At 42.1% G+C, this 18,592-nt stretch overlaps 1 protein-coding gene across 2 annotated transcripts; it reads right to left on the bottom strand.

Moving 5' to 3' along the window:
- Window positions 1-229: 229 nt before the first annotated feature.
- SRP68 (signal recognition particle 68) lies at window positions 230-18,306 on the bottom strand. Of its 2 annotated transcripts, none has more exons than XM_028499315.2 (9): window positions 18,115-18,306; window positions 16,489-16,555; window positions 13,752-13,865; window positions 10,590-10,785; window positions 9,727-9,809; window positions 9,372-9,481; window positions 8,934-9,016; window positions 7,177-7,317; window positions 230-486 (listed from the first exon to the last, which is right to left on the bottom strand). In XM_028499315.2, the coding sequence occupies exons 1-9, from the start codon at window positions 18,272-18,274 to the stop codon at window positions 283-285; spliced, it is 1,158 nt and encodes a 385-aa protein (XP_028355116.1). In that variant the 5' UTR covers window positions 18,275-18,306; the 3' UTR covers window positions 230-282. The 2 variants fall into 2 exon arrangements, with proteins under 2 accessions (XP_028355116.1, XP_028355117.1); XM_028499316.2 differs by lacking the exon at window positions 230-486 and adding an exon at window positions 6,044-6,600 and having other exon boundaries at window positions 18,115-18,305.
- Between the last annotated feature and the right edge of the window lie 286 nt (window positions 18,307-18,592).

Raw genomic sequence — 18,592 nt, 5'->3', positions numbered from 1 at the left:
AGGAGAGAGAAATTACAAAGGCAGAATAAACAGGGTTTTTGGTGACAGGGAATACAGAGACAAAAATGGTTCTGAGGTTTTCAGCCTAGATGCCTGAATGAATCACACTGATATTATTAGAGAAAGGGAGCACTGGAGAAATCCACCTGGAGATATGAATTTGAGATCAAAGCTTAACAGGTAATACGTGAAACCATTAGGAGAAACAGGACAGACAAAAGGACTTCTCAACCTGATGGAGCCCAGAAGAGGCTTCTGTTGTTCATTAGCCAATCACCACACCTAAATACAACGGTGGCTAAGAGTCAATGCACTGAGAATGCGACACACAGACTGAAGAGGACCTCGGCCCAGAACAAGAGCCCGTGGCTCAGCTGAGAGTCCTACCTGATCCGGCTTGAGCTCTTCCCGAACGGCCTGGATGGCGTCCCGACACTCACTGAGCATGGATTCAAACAGACGCTCCTTGGTTTCTTCACTTTCAGCCTAAACAAAGGCAGAAGGCAGTAAAAAGACCTTCTTTTGAGTAAGACATAGCACTCCGATGGGAGGAGGGCATAACATCGCTTTGATTCCTCCCATTAGACACAAATAAACACATCAACCAAAATATGGCCCGAATTGGAGATCATTTCAATTGTTAATATTCTCTATCATATACGATTCTACTTATGGTTTTAGTCTTTATTTGTACGGAAATGAGGAATATATATATATATAAATATAAAGTGAACATACTGAAAAAGTATCTGTATAACTGATCTAAACTGTCAGGCAACAGATGCTTTAATGTTTCCTCTCTTATAGAACTTTCTACTATTCTCCTCCAACTCTTCTACCTCTGCTCCTGACCTGTACCTGGCTTCCCTAGAGGGAGGGGCCTTATGGACTAGATTTGGGGCACTGCTACCTCACACTGAGGCTCAGCACAGAAGTTTCTTTTCCTTACAAATGTAACCCAATGGACTTGCACATACTGGATTTCTTCTAAGTCCAAGCAGGTGAGAAACATTACTAATCAATACCCAATCAAAAATATATTTCTCCTAAATGTCATATGAGGTTCTCCTCACCACAGAAATTCTGCCCTCAGATATTCCATACGGCTATGCTGAGAACATTTTTAGGGCAGATGAGGTTGACAAAGCATAGGGCGTCAACCCTCTGCCAGCCGGCTGGGATAAGGCAAAAAGTGATTCATTAACTGAATACCTGCCAAACCACATTATCATTCTAAAGAATCTGACTGAGCAGGTGGGAATGAACAAAAAGCAAAAAGGAGATGAACTTGTGTTACTTGCAGACCCACTCTGACATTAGAACATCAACATTCCCATGATTATGTTTGACTTTCCACAGAAACTAACATCCAGTCTGATCTCTTGACACTCAACTGACCTCCAAGAAAGCCCCAAAGAAAACCCAGTACCACCCACTCCTTTAAGAGATGGCTGGGAGGGGCTTAAAGAAAAACCTTTTCTTCTCTTAAGAACGCTTATGTTTTTCCTAGTTTCCAGTGTGGAAAAAAACTGCCTTGTAAATTACCCAATCTAAATCGAACATACTTTTCTATTTATAAGTTACTCGACTTTCCTGCTGTTCAGTAACTTCGGAACAAAGCAGGGGCACAGCTGTTCTATAAACTTACAAAGGCAAACACAGCCACCATTAACTCACTGACGCCTGGAGCAGTGCCGTCCACTAGAACGTTCTGTGACAACGATGTATCCGCACTGTCCACTGTAGTCGTTGTTAGCTACATGTGGCTGCTGAGCAATCTGAAATTTTAATTAATTTAAATAGCTGTATGTGTTCAAGTGGCTACTGTACTGGACAGTACAGCCCAGCGCTGGAGAAACTCACTCACACGAAACACTGTTAATTAAGCATCTCAAGTTAGCGAGATTCTTTATAATCATTTAATCAAACTGGCCAAATTTTTCAAAGTACAGATCCTGTGGAACGGAGCAGCCGTAGAATAAGATATGCGAACAGACCTGGCACTAACCACACACATACCAGAGCCGTGTCGTGAGCAGGCAGGATAAACTCCAGCATCAGTTTGATACCATGCAATCCGGCAAACAGGCCACCGACACCCTTTTAGGATGGGTGGGGTTCAGCAGTCGGGGCAACGGGTGTATAAGTAAGAAAGAAGTAAATTTGGTTCTACCAGTTACACAGAATCTGTCTCCTTTCCTACAGGGAGGGAACGGCTCAAATTAAAAAATGAAAATGCTAAACCTCTTTAATGCCACGTATCACCTTCGTTCCCTTTGAATAAGGAAACCTCTGTATCAAGGTACTGAACATAAGCAAATTTTCCCTCTGCTTCCAGAAAATTCTAAGTTCCATTGGGAATCTTACAAAAGTCTTAAACCGCAATGAAGGAAAAAGCCTATCTGAGGGGGAGGACTTCAGTCAATTGTGTTTTCCTAATGGCAGCGGCACTGCACAGTGACGTGGAGACCACTAGTCTCTGGAGCAGGACTTCTCACGCTTCTCCCGGGCTGGACAAAAGGTCTCCAAACAGGAAGCCTGAAACGGATTTTGCTACTTACCTGCTTATTCTATAAACCTATCTTGGAGGCTAAGATAATTCTGAAGGGGCAGTGGAACAAGAAACACCTCTCTACACGTATGCAGAGGGAGGGTCCCTCAGAGTCCACATGCATACGTCTCAAGTCTGCCACCGAACCAACTAGAACGTGCTCCTAAACACAGGGGCAAACTCCCTGCATAAGAATCTGTGGTCTGCTTGGACCTTTCCCAGGTGTGCCTATGACAGAGAGAAACCTGAAGCCCAGAAGTAATGTGTTACTCAGTCCTAATAAACAAACTCAAGATCCATTTTCATAAAACTTCAAACACTCTCGGATGTGCTTTTCCACAGCCTCAAACCACGTCTCAACGCTGACTAAAACCAGCTGCTTGTGTCCTGAGGTAGAGACCCCCAGCTCTTTAAAACAGAGCTCCCAGATGGTTTTCGCTTGTCTACAAAAATTGCTGGAAGGTGGTGGTGTGACTAAGAGACAAGGCGAGTTTGACCACATTCTCCACCACACTCGCAGGAGAACCAAGGGGATGGGAACCAAGCCTCGCTCGGCCCAGTGAGGTCTAGTGAAAAACACATGGGACTTGAGTAAAAGAGGATACAAACCTCACTTAAAAATAGATTTTTTTTTTTTTTTTTTTTAGAGGAAAGGGGAAATGGTCTCCCTTCCAGGCAAACACTAAAACATTACCCATAACCTGAGGATAAGAATCATGAAACCTGCAGACTTTAAAGCTGCCCACCCCTCACCCCACCCAAGAGCTGCCTTACACCCTCAAATCACCACCAGTGACAATTCAGGTAGGACCAAGGACTAACAAAGCAAAACAGAAATAAATTAGAAAGACAACATTAAAGACATGAGAACCTAAAGCCTGGCTAAAGAAAGGAAGGATTCTGCAGCTGGAGTTTGGCAGCTGGTTAAGCCTCAGCTCCAGTCTTTGTAGCTTAATATTATCTCCCTGAATTATTTCTTCCTTCCACGCTTTTCAGTAAACTGCAGTTTTAGTATTTAAACCTCATAAAAACCTCTACAAGCAAGCAAGAAGCTGAGGCTACCAAATTCCTGCATTCCAGTTCCCAGAGGGTGGCAATGCAATGAAAAGCTCTTGTCTCTCAGGCAGAGTGCTTGGTTTCCAGGACAGAGAACAACTCGATACAATAAGGAGAACAGGCAAATCATCTGATAGTGGCCCCAAGGAGCAAGTAGTTCTTCTGGAGATTAGCCTCAAATGGCCAAAGGGCATTTCCCACATTTAATAACCCACGGTTCATTCAATTCAATACATATGTAATCAGCCACAGTGCTCGACCTGACATGTCAGGATTTAACTAAACTTTATTTGACACTGCACTTAAATTACTTTATTTACTGGCTTGACCTGGTGGTATATGTGTGATATAGCACATTACGCACGTAACTGTTTTTTAAAAAAATTTTTATTGGAGTATAATTGCTTTATAATGTTGTGTTAGTTTCTACTGTACAGCAAAGTGAAACAGCTCTACGTATACATATACCCCCTCTTTTTTGGATTTCCTTCCCATTTAGGTCACCACAGAGCATTGAATAGAGTTCCCTGTGCTATACAGTAGGTTCTCACTAGTTACCTATTTTATACTTAGTATCAATGGTGTATATATGTCAATCCCAATCTCCCAATCCATCCCCTGCCACCCCGCTTTTAATGTTAAAACCTTAATGGGATTCCTGGGATTAATACACATTTTGTTTGATCTACCAAATTATTTAAAGGTCTCTGATACTCAAGTGATCCTAATGTACTGTAAGATGCTTAAAAACCACAGATAACTGTATTCACATTCACATCATTAACTGAATACCTGCCAAACCACATTATCATTCTAAAGAATCTGACTGAGCAGGTGGGAATGAACAAAAAGCAAAAAGGAGATGAACTTGTGTTACTTGCAGACCCACTCTGACATTAGAACATCAACATTCCCATGATTATGTTTGACTTTCCACAGAAACTAACATCCAATCTGATCTCTTGACACTCAACTGACCTCCAAGAAAGCCCCAAAGAAAACCCAGTACCACCCACTCCTTTAAGAGATGGCTGGGAGGGGCTTAAAGAAATTAAGCACATTAACCAGGCACTTAAAAGATTCTACAAACATTAAAATGATAACGGAATATTGTAAACTCTATGTCAGTAAAATCAACAATTTACATGAAATTAATAAATTCCTTTAAAAAAATAAAATCCAAACTGACACAAGATGAAACAGGAAATCCGAACAGCCCTACAACTTGTAAAGGAATAGTATTTGTTTAAAACAAGCAAAAACAAATTTTAAGAACCTTCCCACAAAGAAAACTCCAGGACCAGTGGTATCACTGGTGAATTATAACAAACATTTAAGGAAAAAAAAAATACCAGTGTTACATACTCTTTCACAAAAAGAGAAGAAGGGAACATCTCCAAATTTGTTTTATTAAGTATGCATAACCCTGACACCAACCCTAAAAAAGACATTACATACAAGAAAATCATAGGCCACTCTTTCTCATGAAAACAGATGCAAAATTCTTAAAGTATTAACAAACCAAATCCAGCAATATATAAATAAAAAGCACAATATATTATAACCAAGTGGGTTATCCCAGATATTCAAGGTTGGCTTAAACACTGAAAATTAATCAATGTAATTCACTACGTTAACAGGCTTCAAATATTTTTCCCGCTTCAGCCTTTAAAGATTTGAAACTATCCCTATACGGTTCTTTCCAACCCTTTCGATTTCATACACTCTTCAAACACACCACTGTATCTTGCAGGATAACAATTAAAAACTCATACAGGACTTCCCTGGTGGCGCAGTGGTCAAGAATCTGCCTGCTAATGCAGGGGACACGGGTTCGATCCCTGGTCCAGGAAGATCCCACATGCCACGGAGCAGCTAAGCCCGTGTACCACAACTACTGAGCCTGCACTCTAGAGCCTGCATGACACAACTACTGAAGCCCGCGCACTCTAGGGCCCACGCTCTGTAAAAAGAGAAGCCACCGCAATGAGAAGCCGGCGCGCTGCAACAAAGAGTAGCCCCTGCTCGCCGCAACTAGAGAAAGTCATGGTCAGTCACCTCAACACAGGTTGTTTTCTTAAGTCAGGTTGATTTCTTAAAAACATTTATATTTTGGGACTCCCCTGGTGGTCCAGTGGGCAAGACTCCACACTCCCAATGCAGGGGGCCCGGGTTCGATCCCTGGTTGGGGAACTAGATCCCACATGCCGCAACTAAGAAGCCCACATGATGCAACTAAAGATCCTGCATGCCACAACTAAGACATGGCACAGCCAAAATAAATAAAGAAAATTTTTTAAAAATTTATATTTTATAAATGTTAAGCATGAACAACTTTTTAAAGTTACTTAATAAATGTTATCTTTTCTTGCCCTTTGTCTGATGTATGTCTGTGGCCCCATTCCTAAGGAGTCCCTATTTTATTTGCCCCTACTGACCTCCCTTGCCCCCTATTCTATCCAGAATTTCTGCCCCACTGTCACCGCCTGATGCCTGGCACAGAACTGTAGCAGTTCTTTTCTTCCAGTATGTATCGCTTTAAAACAAAAGAGTTAACGCAGTTGCATAATCTAAATGGTTGCTATCAGCCCTAGTCCAGAAGAGAGACCTCGATACCCTAAATGCCAATGAAATGTTCTCAGAAAAAGTTTAGTCTTTTAGATTAATGAAAACTCAACTTTCTGGTACTGTTCTAGTCTTCTGTCTTTCAAGGAAATAAAGGGTAAATAAGGGGCAATATGTAATACAGACAAAAGGCACAAAGAAATCCTTCAATTGTTGAAAGCTGTCCCCAACCCAAAGGAGCGATTTTGGAACAAGTCACTGAAAGGTTTGGGTGCTTAAGACAACTCATCAGCACAACTAAGAAAGCACCTCATACAGATACCACTCCAGGTGCAGGAGCTTGCTGTGAAGTCTCATGAAATGCCACTGGTCCCTGCTGAGGCTGGAGACACAGGGAGCAGCCTGGTTTTTTCTCAGACGTTCTTCACCTAATATGGAGAAGGAGCTCTAAAAAAATGCCTCAATCACTGCCTACTTCATACAAACCAAGACCACCAGGATCTCTCATCTTTTGGAACTCATTTGGTTGTTCACACCCACAAACAGGTAAGAATGATCTCAGAAGGAGCATCAGATAGTATGGCTTTGCATGAATACTGCATATATACCATACATAAAACAAGATGTTCTGGTTTAGCTGTCTTTAAAGGGCCCAGGAACAAGAGGTGGCCCTTTAGGGCTAGAAGGCTAGGACAAGAGGTCAGACAGACACAAGGGACAGAACAGTCATGCTGCTGTACCACCTGCTGGGCCGAATGTAACCCCTGACTTTAAGCAGACCCTCGGTGCTCCCATTTTTACTGAAGCCTGTCGCTGTCAATTTCTTTGCCCTCCAAACGTAAGAACTCCTTGATACACTCAGCTTTCAAAATAATTTTATTCAGGAGGGTCCATCTTGAGACTGTTACCAAATCCCAAGCAGCAACAAAACACTACATGTTATACACACAAGGACAACCTCCAGACACACACAGAAGAGAACAGAATAGGTCCTTGCTCCTTACCTGGGCGATGGCTGCCTCATTGTCGGCCAATCCCAGTAAAAAGATCCTCACTTTGTCGATCTTCACCGGGACCGTTCTGCCTCTCCATTCCACTTCACTCATGGTGGCTGCCTGCTTGGCTCGAGTCTGAGTGATCAAGGCCTGGAAGGTAGTTTTAAAAAGTTAAAGCTTTAACTGTGGATATGAGTGATCAAGGTGAAAATCAGTGGAAACTATCATTTGTCTCTTTCTAAAACTAACATATTACAGCTTATAGAGTATATACAAATTTGTATTTAAATTCCTCCCTGGCATATTTCTTAGTTTATAGAAACTCCAATATTACAAGGACACGATAGAAGGCTAACAAGAGCAGCACTAAGTTTTGGCAAGGGTGTAAGGAGAAAAGCATCGCCAAGCAGAGATGTAAATTAGTAGAAACTTACTAAAAGTATTTGTCAATATGTATCAAAAGCTTCCAAAACATTCAATTCCACTTTTACAAATTTATCCGAAGGAAATAACTAAGAATGTATACAAAACCTGGGGACACAGATATTCATGGTAATACCAGTTACCACTTCAAACAATTAACAATAATGAGTGCTCAAATAAAACATGTACCACAATGGAATACCATGCGGTCATCAAAAGATGTACAGAAATGTATTTACTGAAGTGGAAAAAATGCACGTGACATTAAATTTAAGAAGCACGTTACTAAACAGTGTATACTGAGATTCTATTTTTAAAGCATATACCTTTTTCTCTACATATACAAGTTTGCGGGACTTCCCTGGTGGTGCAGTGGTTAAGAATCTGCCTGCCAATGCAGGGGACATGGGTTCAAGCCCTAGCCTGGGAAGATCCCACATGCCGCGGAGCAACTAAGCCCGTGCCCCACAACTACTGAGCCGGCGCTCTAGAGCCCACGAGCCACAACTACTGAAGCCAGAATGACTAGAGCCCGTGCTCCGCAACTAGAGAAGCCACCTCAGTGAGAAGCCTGCGCACCACAGTGAAGAGTAGCCCCCACTCGCCACAACTAGGGAAAGCCCGCATGCAGTAGTAAAGACCCAAAGCAGCCATACATACATACATACATACATACGTAAATAAATTAAAAAGAAAAGTTTACAAGATATTCATCATATCATTAACAGTGGTTACCTCTGGGTGGTAACCCACGTGATTCTATTTTTTTTTTTAATTTATTTTATTTTTTATTTTTGGCTGTGTTGGGTCTTTGTTGCTGTGAGGGGGCTTTCTCTAGTTGTGGTGAGCGGGGGCTACTGTTCATTGCAGTGCGCGGGCTTCTCATTGCAGTGGCTTCTCTTGTGGCGGAGCACGGGCTCTAGGCGTGTGGGCCTCAGCAGCTGCGGCACGCGGGCTCCAGAGCACAGGCTCAGCAGTTATGGCGCACAGGCTTAGTTGCTCCACAGCATGTGGGATCTTCCCAGACCAGGGCTCGAACCCACGTCCCCTGCGCTGGCAGGCGGATTCTCAACCACTGTGCCACAAGGGAAGCCCCTAAATGATTCTATTTTTTTTCCCCCAATCTTTCCCAGTCCTTTATATTTCCTACTTTTTCTATGAGTACCAAAGTAAGAAAGTTGAACACTTTAAAATATTAGGTGAAAATAGTTTTTGTTAAAAATAGATATAAATATGCATATATTGACAGCAATTATCCTTGGATGGCAGGATTATGGATTACTTCTTTTACTGGACTTTTTTCAAACCAAAGACTTTTCACAAAAATGTGCATACTAGATTACCTCCAATTTTTCAGCCAGGAGACCCTCAGTGCCCCCAGACCTCAATCTCATCTGCATGAGTTCATTGATAGCTGACTGGTCCCCTGAGAAAGAGAGAGATATTGAGTGGAAAATCCTCGAGGGAGTTGGCTGTTCCCTCGAGAACCACTAGATTCAACTCCAAGCTCTTCTCCCTCCATAAGCACATTTCAAGGCCTCCCAAGTCCTTTCACAAAGCTCTTGGTGAGTAAGGAAGATGGCAGGGCCAAAACCGAAGCAATGGAATTCCCTTCTGGATTTCAAGCAGGGCTAACTCCGACAATTCTACTTTTTTCATCAACCAAAACCCAGGCCAAAGATGGAAGCAAGGGAAAGGGAAGAAAGTTAAGGAAATTCTCTAGGCTCTCTGAGATGAACGACCACCAAACCACCTGTCGACGCCCCACGCAGCCCGCTCACCGATGTTATATGCACAGTAGCGGATGTTGGGCGAGATCTCCTCCACACGCTGGTTGTACAGCACAGCCTGCTCTTCTGTGAAAGCGCTGGCCAGCTTCTCATAGATAGTCCTGTGAGGAAAGAAACATCACGGTTCACAGCAGCCTCACTTTAAGAAAATAAACTCACAAGGAACACAGACCAACTACCAGAACTGGCACGTTCTGAGGCTGAAAGAGAAGAATCAACATTTCTAAAGAGAAGAAAAAAAAGAAAGAAATTGTAATAACTTTCACAGAAACAAGCATTAGCTGATCTACAGCTTGAATGTGACTATCGTCAAAACTGGTCACAGCCTATGGACCAGAGGACTTACTTGCATTTGTTAAAAGCCTCAATGGCGGCTTTCCATTCTTGATGTTCAAACCGCAGCATTCCTGAGAGGTAAGCTGTGTAAGCCTGTAAGGTGACGGGAAAAGAGAAACTGCTTCAACACCCGACAACCAGACAGCCCAATCTCCTCTCCCTGCTTCGAACTTTGGTATCAAGAATACAGAGATATTCAGGTTGATTCTAAAAGAAAAAAATTTATTTCACTAATAAAATGTGATACATAGGTATTTTATGATTCATTTTACTTCCTCGGAAAGAACTTCAAAATAAAGGAAATTTGTTCCCTTCATTTTATTTAACAACCCGCTTCTGGGCCATAACATAAGCATCAAAAGTTGAAATATCTTTCACCTCTTTTCAAACATTCATTAAGAAAAAAATTCTTGTTTTGTGAACTTCCCAGATACAAGTTCTCCATGCACATATCAAAAGAAGCATGGGCTTTTTTTTTTTTTTGCGGTACGCAGGCCTCTCACTGTTGTGGCCTCTCCCATTGCGGAGCACAGGCTCTAGATGCGCAGGCTGAGCGGCCATGGCTCACGGGCCTAGCCGCTCTGCGGCTTGTGGGATCTTCCCGGACCGGGGCACGAACCCGTGTCCCCTGCATCGGCAGGCGGACTCTCAACCACTGCGCCACCAGGGAAGCCCTAGCATGGGCTTTCTTAAAAGTTAGAGCTAATTGTTAAAAACCAAGAGCTCAAAAACAAAAACAAGAGCCAACTTCACCTTTTAAAAGCAAGATTAGGTTTTTTCCTCTCCTGACTACCAACATATAATGTAAGAAACTCTGTTCTGTTTACGTCTCTAATCTCCACAATAAAGCAAAACTGATGTTGAGACACTAACCTGAGCCTCCAACTTGGTCTTGGCGTCCACACGATTGCTCTCACACAAGCGTTCCAACTCCTCCGCATGCTTCACAGCTTTGCGTAGGCGAGATAACAAGTGGAACCGTTTTCGGGGTTCAGTGTTGGCTTCCTGTTTGAGCTGCATGGCATAGCTCCAGGCTCTCTCAGCATCCATCAGAACCAGAAGCAAATATCTAAACCAGAGACAGAATGGGCTAACTGAACAGCAAAGGCCAGGAGCACCAGACTCAGATATTCTCTGACGTGCAACCTTTGGCCTCTCAACTTTTCCCTATGCTCTCCCTTGCTTTCCTCCTTAGAGCTGCTCTTCAGTATCAACCGTGGCTCCCAAATCAGCATCTCTGATAGGTTTCTAACCACCTATGAGACACATCTCATTGAAAAGCCTGCTATCGCCTCAAACTTGGCAAACCCAGACTTACCCCTCCAAATTTAACAAATAGAGGCAGTCTAGGCACATAATCTGGCCTCATCTTTGAATCACATCTCCTCCATCCCAACTCAGTTAGAAACCAAGTCTTGAGAAGCAGTGTATACATACATATGTGTGTGTGTGTGTGTGTGTGTATTTTTTTAAATTGAAGTATAGCTGACTTAAAATATTATATTAGTTTCAGGTGTACCACACAGAGATCCGATATTTTTATACATTATGAAATGATCACCCCCGGAAGTCTAGTCACCATCTGTCACTATACAAAGGTATTACTATATTATTGACTGTATTCCCTATGCTGTGCATTATATCCCTGTGACTCTATTGTGTAACTGGAAGTTTGTACTTCTTAATCCCCTTCCCCTATTTCACCCACCCCTTCCCACTTCTCTCCCCTCTGGCAACCACCAGCTTGTTCTCTACAAGTCTGTTTTGTTTGTTCATTTGTTTTTCAGATTCCACATATAAGTGAGATCATACAGTATTTGTCTTCCTCTAATTTCACTTAGCATAATACTCTCTACATCCATCCATGTTGCCGCAAATGGCAAGATTTCATTCTTTTTTATGGCTGAGTCACATATATGTAACCTGATCTTGCTTTTACAAGATGAAGTTGGCATCCCTTTTGTTTCTGAGCTCTGGTTTAAATATACATATAAATATAGACATAGACATAGATTTAGATATAAAACCTTCTGCATCTGTTATCTATCAGTGGACACTTAGGCTGCTTCCACTTCTTAGCTATTGTAAACAATGCTACACAATAAACGCTGGCGTGCATATCTTTTTTAATTCGTGTTTTTTTGGGGTTTTTTTTCCGATTAATACCCAGAAGTGGAATTGCTGAGTCATATAGTTCTATTTTTAATTTTTGGAGGAACCTCTGTACTGTTTTCCATGGTGAGCGCACCAATTTACATTCCCACCGACAGTGCCCGAGGGCTCCCTTCTCTCCACATCCTCACCAACACTTGTTATTTCTTGTCTTTTTGATGACAGCTATTCTGACAGGTGTGAGGTGATACCTCATGGTGGTTCTGACTTGCATTTCCCTGACGACTAGTGATGTGGGGCATCTTTTCAGGTGCCTGACGGCCATCTGTATAACTTCCTTGGAAAAATTTCTATTCAGATCCTCTGCCCGTTTTTTAATCGAACTGTTTGTTTTTTTGATATTGAGTTGTATGAGTTCTTTATATATTTTGGATATTAACCCCTCATCGGAAATACCATTTGGAAGTATCTTCTCCCATTTAATAGGCTGCCTGTTCCTTTCGTTGATGGTTTCTTTCGCTGGGCACAGAGGCAGTATACTGAAGTGGTTAAGAGCCTGGATTGGAATCTCAGTGCCACCACTCGCTAGCTGTGTGACTTTGGGCAAAATACTAACCTTTCTGTGCTTCACTCGCCCATGCAGTGATACATATAACACACTTAGACCAGAGCCTGGCACTTACTAACTGCTATATAAGTTAGCTACTTTATTATTATTATGGTGAATCTTTCTTTAAACTATTGCCTTGATTAATCTTCCTTTAACTGCAGCTTAGCCTGGTCTCACTGTTATAACAGACTCTTCCTAACTTGATCTCACAGGATTTAATCAATCCATCCTGCTTCATCCCATCATGCTCTAGTTTTCTGACTGTGCCTCATCCATCAAGCTCCGAGCCTCTTCGCTGCCTGAGCAGTAACTAACAACTGCCCAGAGCATTACAGTTCCTACACTGCATTCAAAGACACCATGGCATGCTGTTTCCCCGAACACAGAATGTCTTTTCCTCTCACAAACCCTTAAAGGTCCAGCCTCCTCCATGCAGGCTTCCTGGCTTCCCCATCAAGAACCCCCAAACTAACTTCTCCCTTCCAAGACTTCAGAATTCTTATGAGTAAATGACACACAATATAGCAGTTTTGCTATCTTGTAGTGTTCCCTGTTCTGTACTCAACCAATATCTCTCAACAATATCAGAGTCAATGAGGTTCAATAACTATGCCTCCCCAACTCTTCTATATCCAATATGGTGTCTAACCCAGTTCTGGCCACATACTGGACCAGGGGGCAGCAAACTTTTTTCATAAAGGGCCCAACAGTAAGTATTTTAGGCTTTATAGGCCATATGGTCTCTGTCATAACTACTCTGCCACTATAGCACAAAAGCAGCTGTAAGCAATATATAAATAAATGGTGTAGCTGTGTTCCAACTTATTTACAATAAACAGGTGGCAGGAAGACCATTTTGGCCCACAGGTCAAAGTCTGAGCAACTGACCCATAGACTTTTAATACATATTGCTTTCATAGAGTAATCCTGTCACGTTAAGCATGAATGTATTCAGCACTGAAATACAAAATTCTTCTGTAATAATTTACACATGGCCAGATTTAGCTTAAGACATAATGATTTAAGTTAAGTACTCATACACTGAAACTTGCGTTCTAGAAACCTTACCTAATAACCAGTTAGAGTCTAATCGCTGACTTCAACGTTTACCATTCTACCATAGTTCCTGAACAAGTTAGAGAGTCTCTCTGAGGCTCAGTCTCCTCATCTTATAACACAGGAGTAGTAAAGATGTCTATTCCACAGGATCACGTGAAATAACTAAGAGTCTGACACAACACCTGTCACGCTGTAATTGTTCAATAACTGTATTAGCAAGATGCATTCAGCACTTAGCACTGAGCAGTCAATACCTGTTATCAGTCAGAAGATCTTCAGTTACTTTTTTCCCTGTGAATTTGTGTCTGTTCCCCATCTTGAAGTTGAGTGTTTTCCGAAGACGTCTTTGTCTACGGGAACAGTAGCCTCTGTAGGAAACCACAACCAAAAATCATTCGGCCAAGCTGATAATACTTTCAATAGTAAATTCTACAATAAGGTAAGGTCAAAAGTTCGGGGTAGGGCTTCCCTGGTGGCGCAGTGGTTGAGAGTCCGCCTGCCGATGCAGGGGACACGGGTTCGTGCCCCGGTCCGGGAAGATCCCACATGCCGCGGAGCGGCTGGACCCGTGAGCCATGGCTGCTGGGCCTGCGCTCCGTGACGGGAAAGGCCACAACAGTGAGAGGCCCGCGTACCGCAAAAAAAAAAAAAAAAAAAAAAAAAAAAATTTCGGGGTATTCTACTTATGGTTGCTATAGATACCACCATCCTCTTGCAAACATTTATTGAATGGAAACTTGCGAGCAATATGACTGGTATCACAGAAAACATGAAGAGACGAGGACACAGTACCCATTCTCAAAGAACCCATACGCTAGTTGGAGAGAATCATGCAGATAAAATGGCAACCAAAAAAACAAGGCCAATGTCAAACTGAACGTATAGGACACAAGTAATCATTCTCTTCTTGCTAACCCACTTTGCTGGAGTGGACTTATGGTGGGTTTTGAAAGAATGAGCAGGATTCTGATGGATGTAAAAGGGAAGAAGGGGCATCCTGAGGGAGACCGTGATGACAATGAAGACGTGGAGAGAGAAACTGCAAGCGTATCTGAAGAAAAATGAGGAGGTTAATTAGGATATCAATAAGAAAACTATAAACATCACCTCTATGCCAAGCCTCCCTCTTCTGTACTCATGCAACTTTTTATTCTTACTTCTACTACAATATGAGAGCATTATATTATGTTCTTATTATGCCTATCTCACTAACATAAACTCCTTTAGTGCAAAGATGATTTTATTTTCAAGTTTCCCCCAACGTCATAGCACAGTGCCTAACATATAGATGTCCAATAAATGTATTTTGACTAAATTGTGTAAAAGTACATGGAAAATTTTACCACCCTTAATCAAATAATATAGCATAAAATTTACAATACAAAATGATATTAAATGGTACTTCAAAATCTCAGTCTTAAAGCTACCAGAGCGGACTTCCCTGGTGGCGCAGTGGTTAAGAATCCGCCTCCCAATGCAGGGGACACGGGTTCGAGCCCTGCTCCGGGAAGATCCCACATGCCGTGGAGCAACTAAGCCCGTGTGCCACAACCACTGAGCCTGCACTCTAGAGCCCATGAGCCACAACTACTGAGCCCACGTGCTGCAACTACTGAAGCCCACGTGACTAGAGCCTGTGCTCCGCAACAAGAGAAGCCACCGCAATGAGAAGCCCATGCACCTCAAAGCAGAGTAGCTCCCGCTTGCTGCAACCAGAGAAAGCCCGAGTGCGGCAACGAAGACCCAACACAGCCATAAATAAATAAATATATTAAAAATAAAAAAGCTACCAGAGCACAGGTTATTAAAAAGAAGAAATAATAGTCTGACCGAATCTATGAACCAGATCTTTTCCCTCGATTCATAATTATGCTTTAATTATCAGTTACCCTTTCACATAAAAATCAAATGGGACACTCACACATTATGAGTAGAAATATAAATCGGTAAAAATTTTCTGGCAATATGGATACATTTATCAAGATCCTTAAAAATGTTCATACTCCCTGAACTGACAGTCTATTTCTATACTACTCTATTCTAAAGAAATGATCAGAAATACAAAGAGGTATGAACAGAGATTCACAGGAACAATATTTTTAAACCTACAAAACTGGCTATGATATAAATAACCAACTCGGGGGAATAGGTAAATAAATTATGGTATGCTTATATTGAGTTATAATGCAACTAATAAAAATCACGTGTATGGAACATTTTTATAGGCATGGAGAAATACATACCATATAACGTTCGGCAAAAAAGCAGAATACAAAGTCGTACATACAATGTGAGCAAACTTATGAAAAAAATGCATAGAAAGAGACTAGAAGAACAAAAATACTACCTGGTAGGCACATACATACAAATATATTTATGTACTAAAAGATATAAAAACGTACTAAAAGGTACACATCAAAGTTATTTTTATGTTATGAATATTTTACCACCAAAAAATCTAATTAAAAACGTAACATTGAAAACAATTAATAATAACTAGAAAAAACAAAAACAAAAATCGGAGTCAACCAACAGCCGTTCAATTGGGGAACGAAAGCAGACTGCGATTCATCCCTGCAATGGAATACTACTGAGCAGTACGTTAGGTGAGAGAATCTAGACACAAAAGGCTATGTTCTGAAAAAAAGCACAACTATAACAACGGAAATCAGAACAGTGATTGCCAACAGCTGGAATGTAACCCAGATTCTATAATATGGTTAAGTTTAAAAAAAAAAAAAAAGATTACCATAACTGTTATTTTCAGCAGAAGCCTCCAATGTATCTGCAATATTGTGAGACAAAATGGATAAAAAGATTGGCTCCTTTTAAATTTGAAAATTAAGTATCATCTTGAGAATTCAATACAAGCTAAGAACTAGACTTTCTAGGTATCCTTTCTGGTACAGCAGAATAAGTAGGATAGTAAAAAAGCAAACCAAATTTGAAAATTCCACAGAGATTTGTACATATCTTGCACATGATACTAACCTGTACCTCTGAAAATCTCCATGCCGTAGACCATGCTGCTGCTGGGATTCCTTAATAATCTGAAGAACTAGAGCCAAGATTAAGGAAAAGCTTACAGTGCCAAGAATCCAAACAAATCAAAACATTCATCTATATTAGTACTATTAGTCTACATTTGCATCAAATCACAGCACATTAAACATTTCTGAAATACTTAGTACATTAGTGAAATCTCTGGTAAGCATTTTCAATAGCTATCTTATCATAGGACAGGACCAGGGCTAAGCATGTAGAAAAGTTGACTGCCTGAACTGTTACTACTTTCAAACTAAAAAAGGAGGGCATCTTTAGCCATTGAGGATTAATGAGACCCAACAGCTTAAAGCTGCTGGATTCTAAATACTGACTACCATCTGGGGTGGTTCCCAGTGATTTACACCTGGACCCAATGTTTTACTCATTTTAGCAGATTCAGGTTATAAATGACGTGTACTACTCCTCTATTTGCATAACCTCCTACATCTGCCAGATCTGACTTTCCTTAACAGCTGTGATGCTGCATGTGCCTATGGTGAGCACATGCCAACCAAACCAGACCACAGTTTGCATTAAAATACTAGTTTTTCTTTCAAAAGAAAGAGCCCTAAGCAAACTCTCCTTTTTAAGAATCTTAAAATATTTTAAGATTATGTCCCAAACTTTAGGAAGTCCAACGACCTTCGTCTACAATTTTAGTTTTCTTTTAAAGTTTCCTCAATGCTTCTTTACAGATGTATTTTAAAACACCGAACAATAAAAGGACTATTTCAATAACTAAAAAGAGACAAACAGATATAAGGTGTGCAGTAAAATCAAGGCATTCTAATATCCATTTGAAAGGATACCACCAGTTCAAAAAGTAAAACTTCAATCTCCTGAAAACTTTACTGTATTAAGATGTCAAGCTAAATGTATTATTTCAGAAATTCACCTACATTTTCTCCACTACTTATTCATTTCAAAACGCCACAAACTAATGTCATCAACACTCAACTGTGATACACTCTGACGAAAACTAGAAACCGATTCATCTGAACGACTCTCAACAAGATAAAAGGTCTACAGACCTATTAAGAAAGCTATACAAGTAATGTTAACAATCTACAATGATTTATATTCAAAATGGGCAATAAGCTTTCCCTTACAACACTCAATCTTTGCCTCCACTTCCAAAGCATCAAACTGTAATTTTTATTATCCATTCCCCGACGGCTGTCAGACAGAAGTATTAGGCCAAAAGGTCAAGACTGCAGTTTCCTTTCCCCAGTTCAGTGGCCCCAGTTGCCAAGACAGTAGTTCACCAGAGAGGCCAGTGTCAGCCCCATCACCAGCCCGCCAACTGCGGGGAAACTGAAGGAAACTGCCCAATATTCCGGTGCCGCTTGAAAGAACAGGACTTTCCCCAGACTGGAGGACAAAGAAGATGCGAGGAAAGGCCAGTCGAAAACCAGACCCTGAAACTCTAAGTGCCAAAAAGTAGAAGCGAGAGAAATTGCAACCTTCGGCCTCTCCTGCCCAGGTCGTGCCGCAACCCGCCGCCTCTCCCGCCCCCGGCCCGCCAGATCGACACGTAGTCATTGAGACTTAGGCCCGATTACTGTAGGATACTCTCCAAACTCAGGCTATCTCCGAATTCTTTGTTTGCCTTCGATCCAGCTGAAGGCCGTTCGTTTTCTTTATTTTCCTCTCCTCCGGCACCGCGTCCACCACCGCTACCGCCGCTGCTGCTACCACCGCCGCCTGCGGCAACCTGTTTCTCAGCAGCCATCTTGCCCCCGCGCCGCAGAGCAGGACGGGATAGAGAAGGCGGGACGACCGGGGAGAGAGAGAGCGGAGCCGGCTCGGACGGGCTGACGGGATACCGGCGGACTCCGCCGCCGACGGCCCTGCCCGCAGGCAGCGGCCACTTGTTGGAGTGCGCCTGCGCGTGGACTAGGCTTCCGGGTCTCAAAAGGTGGTGGGCTAGGCTGAGGGCCCGGAAGCTCGCGGACACCGTAACTGCGGAGGTCTCCTGGAGGCAATCCTACTTCCCGTCCACCAAGGTTGGAGGACCCGGAGATGTCCCCCTCCCACACCTCCTGCACCC

The sequence above is a fragment of the Physeter macrocephalus genome, chromosome 14 (assembly GCF_002837175.3).
Source record: "Physeter macrocephalus isolate SW-GA chromosome 14, ASM283717v5, whole genome shotgun sequence".
Classification (NCBI taxonomy): domain Eukaryota; kingdom Metazoa; phylum Chordata; class Mammalia; order Artiodactyla; family Physeteridae; genus Physeter; species Physeter macrocephalus.
Note: the sequence above shows the minus strand (reverse complement) of the source record. Positions and strands in the feature narration are given on the sequence as shown.

Excerpts from the sequence above, each read along its gene's own strand:
- SRP68 (XM_028499315.2), bottom strand. The coding sequence starts at position 18,274 with ATGGCTGCTGAGAAACAGGTTGCCGCAGGCGGCGGTGGTAGCAGCAGC. Across the intron at positions 9,482-9,726 it reads GAGGCTTTTAACAAATGCAA|GACTATCTATGAGAAGCTGG; the intron begins GTAAGTCCTCTG and ends CTTTCCTCACAG. Across the intron at positions 7,318-8,933 it reads TCCTGGCTGAAAAATTGGAG|GCCTTGATCACTCAGACTCG; the intron begins GTAATCTAGTAT and ends ACTACCTTCCAG.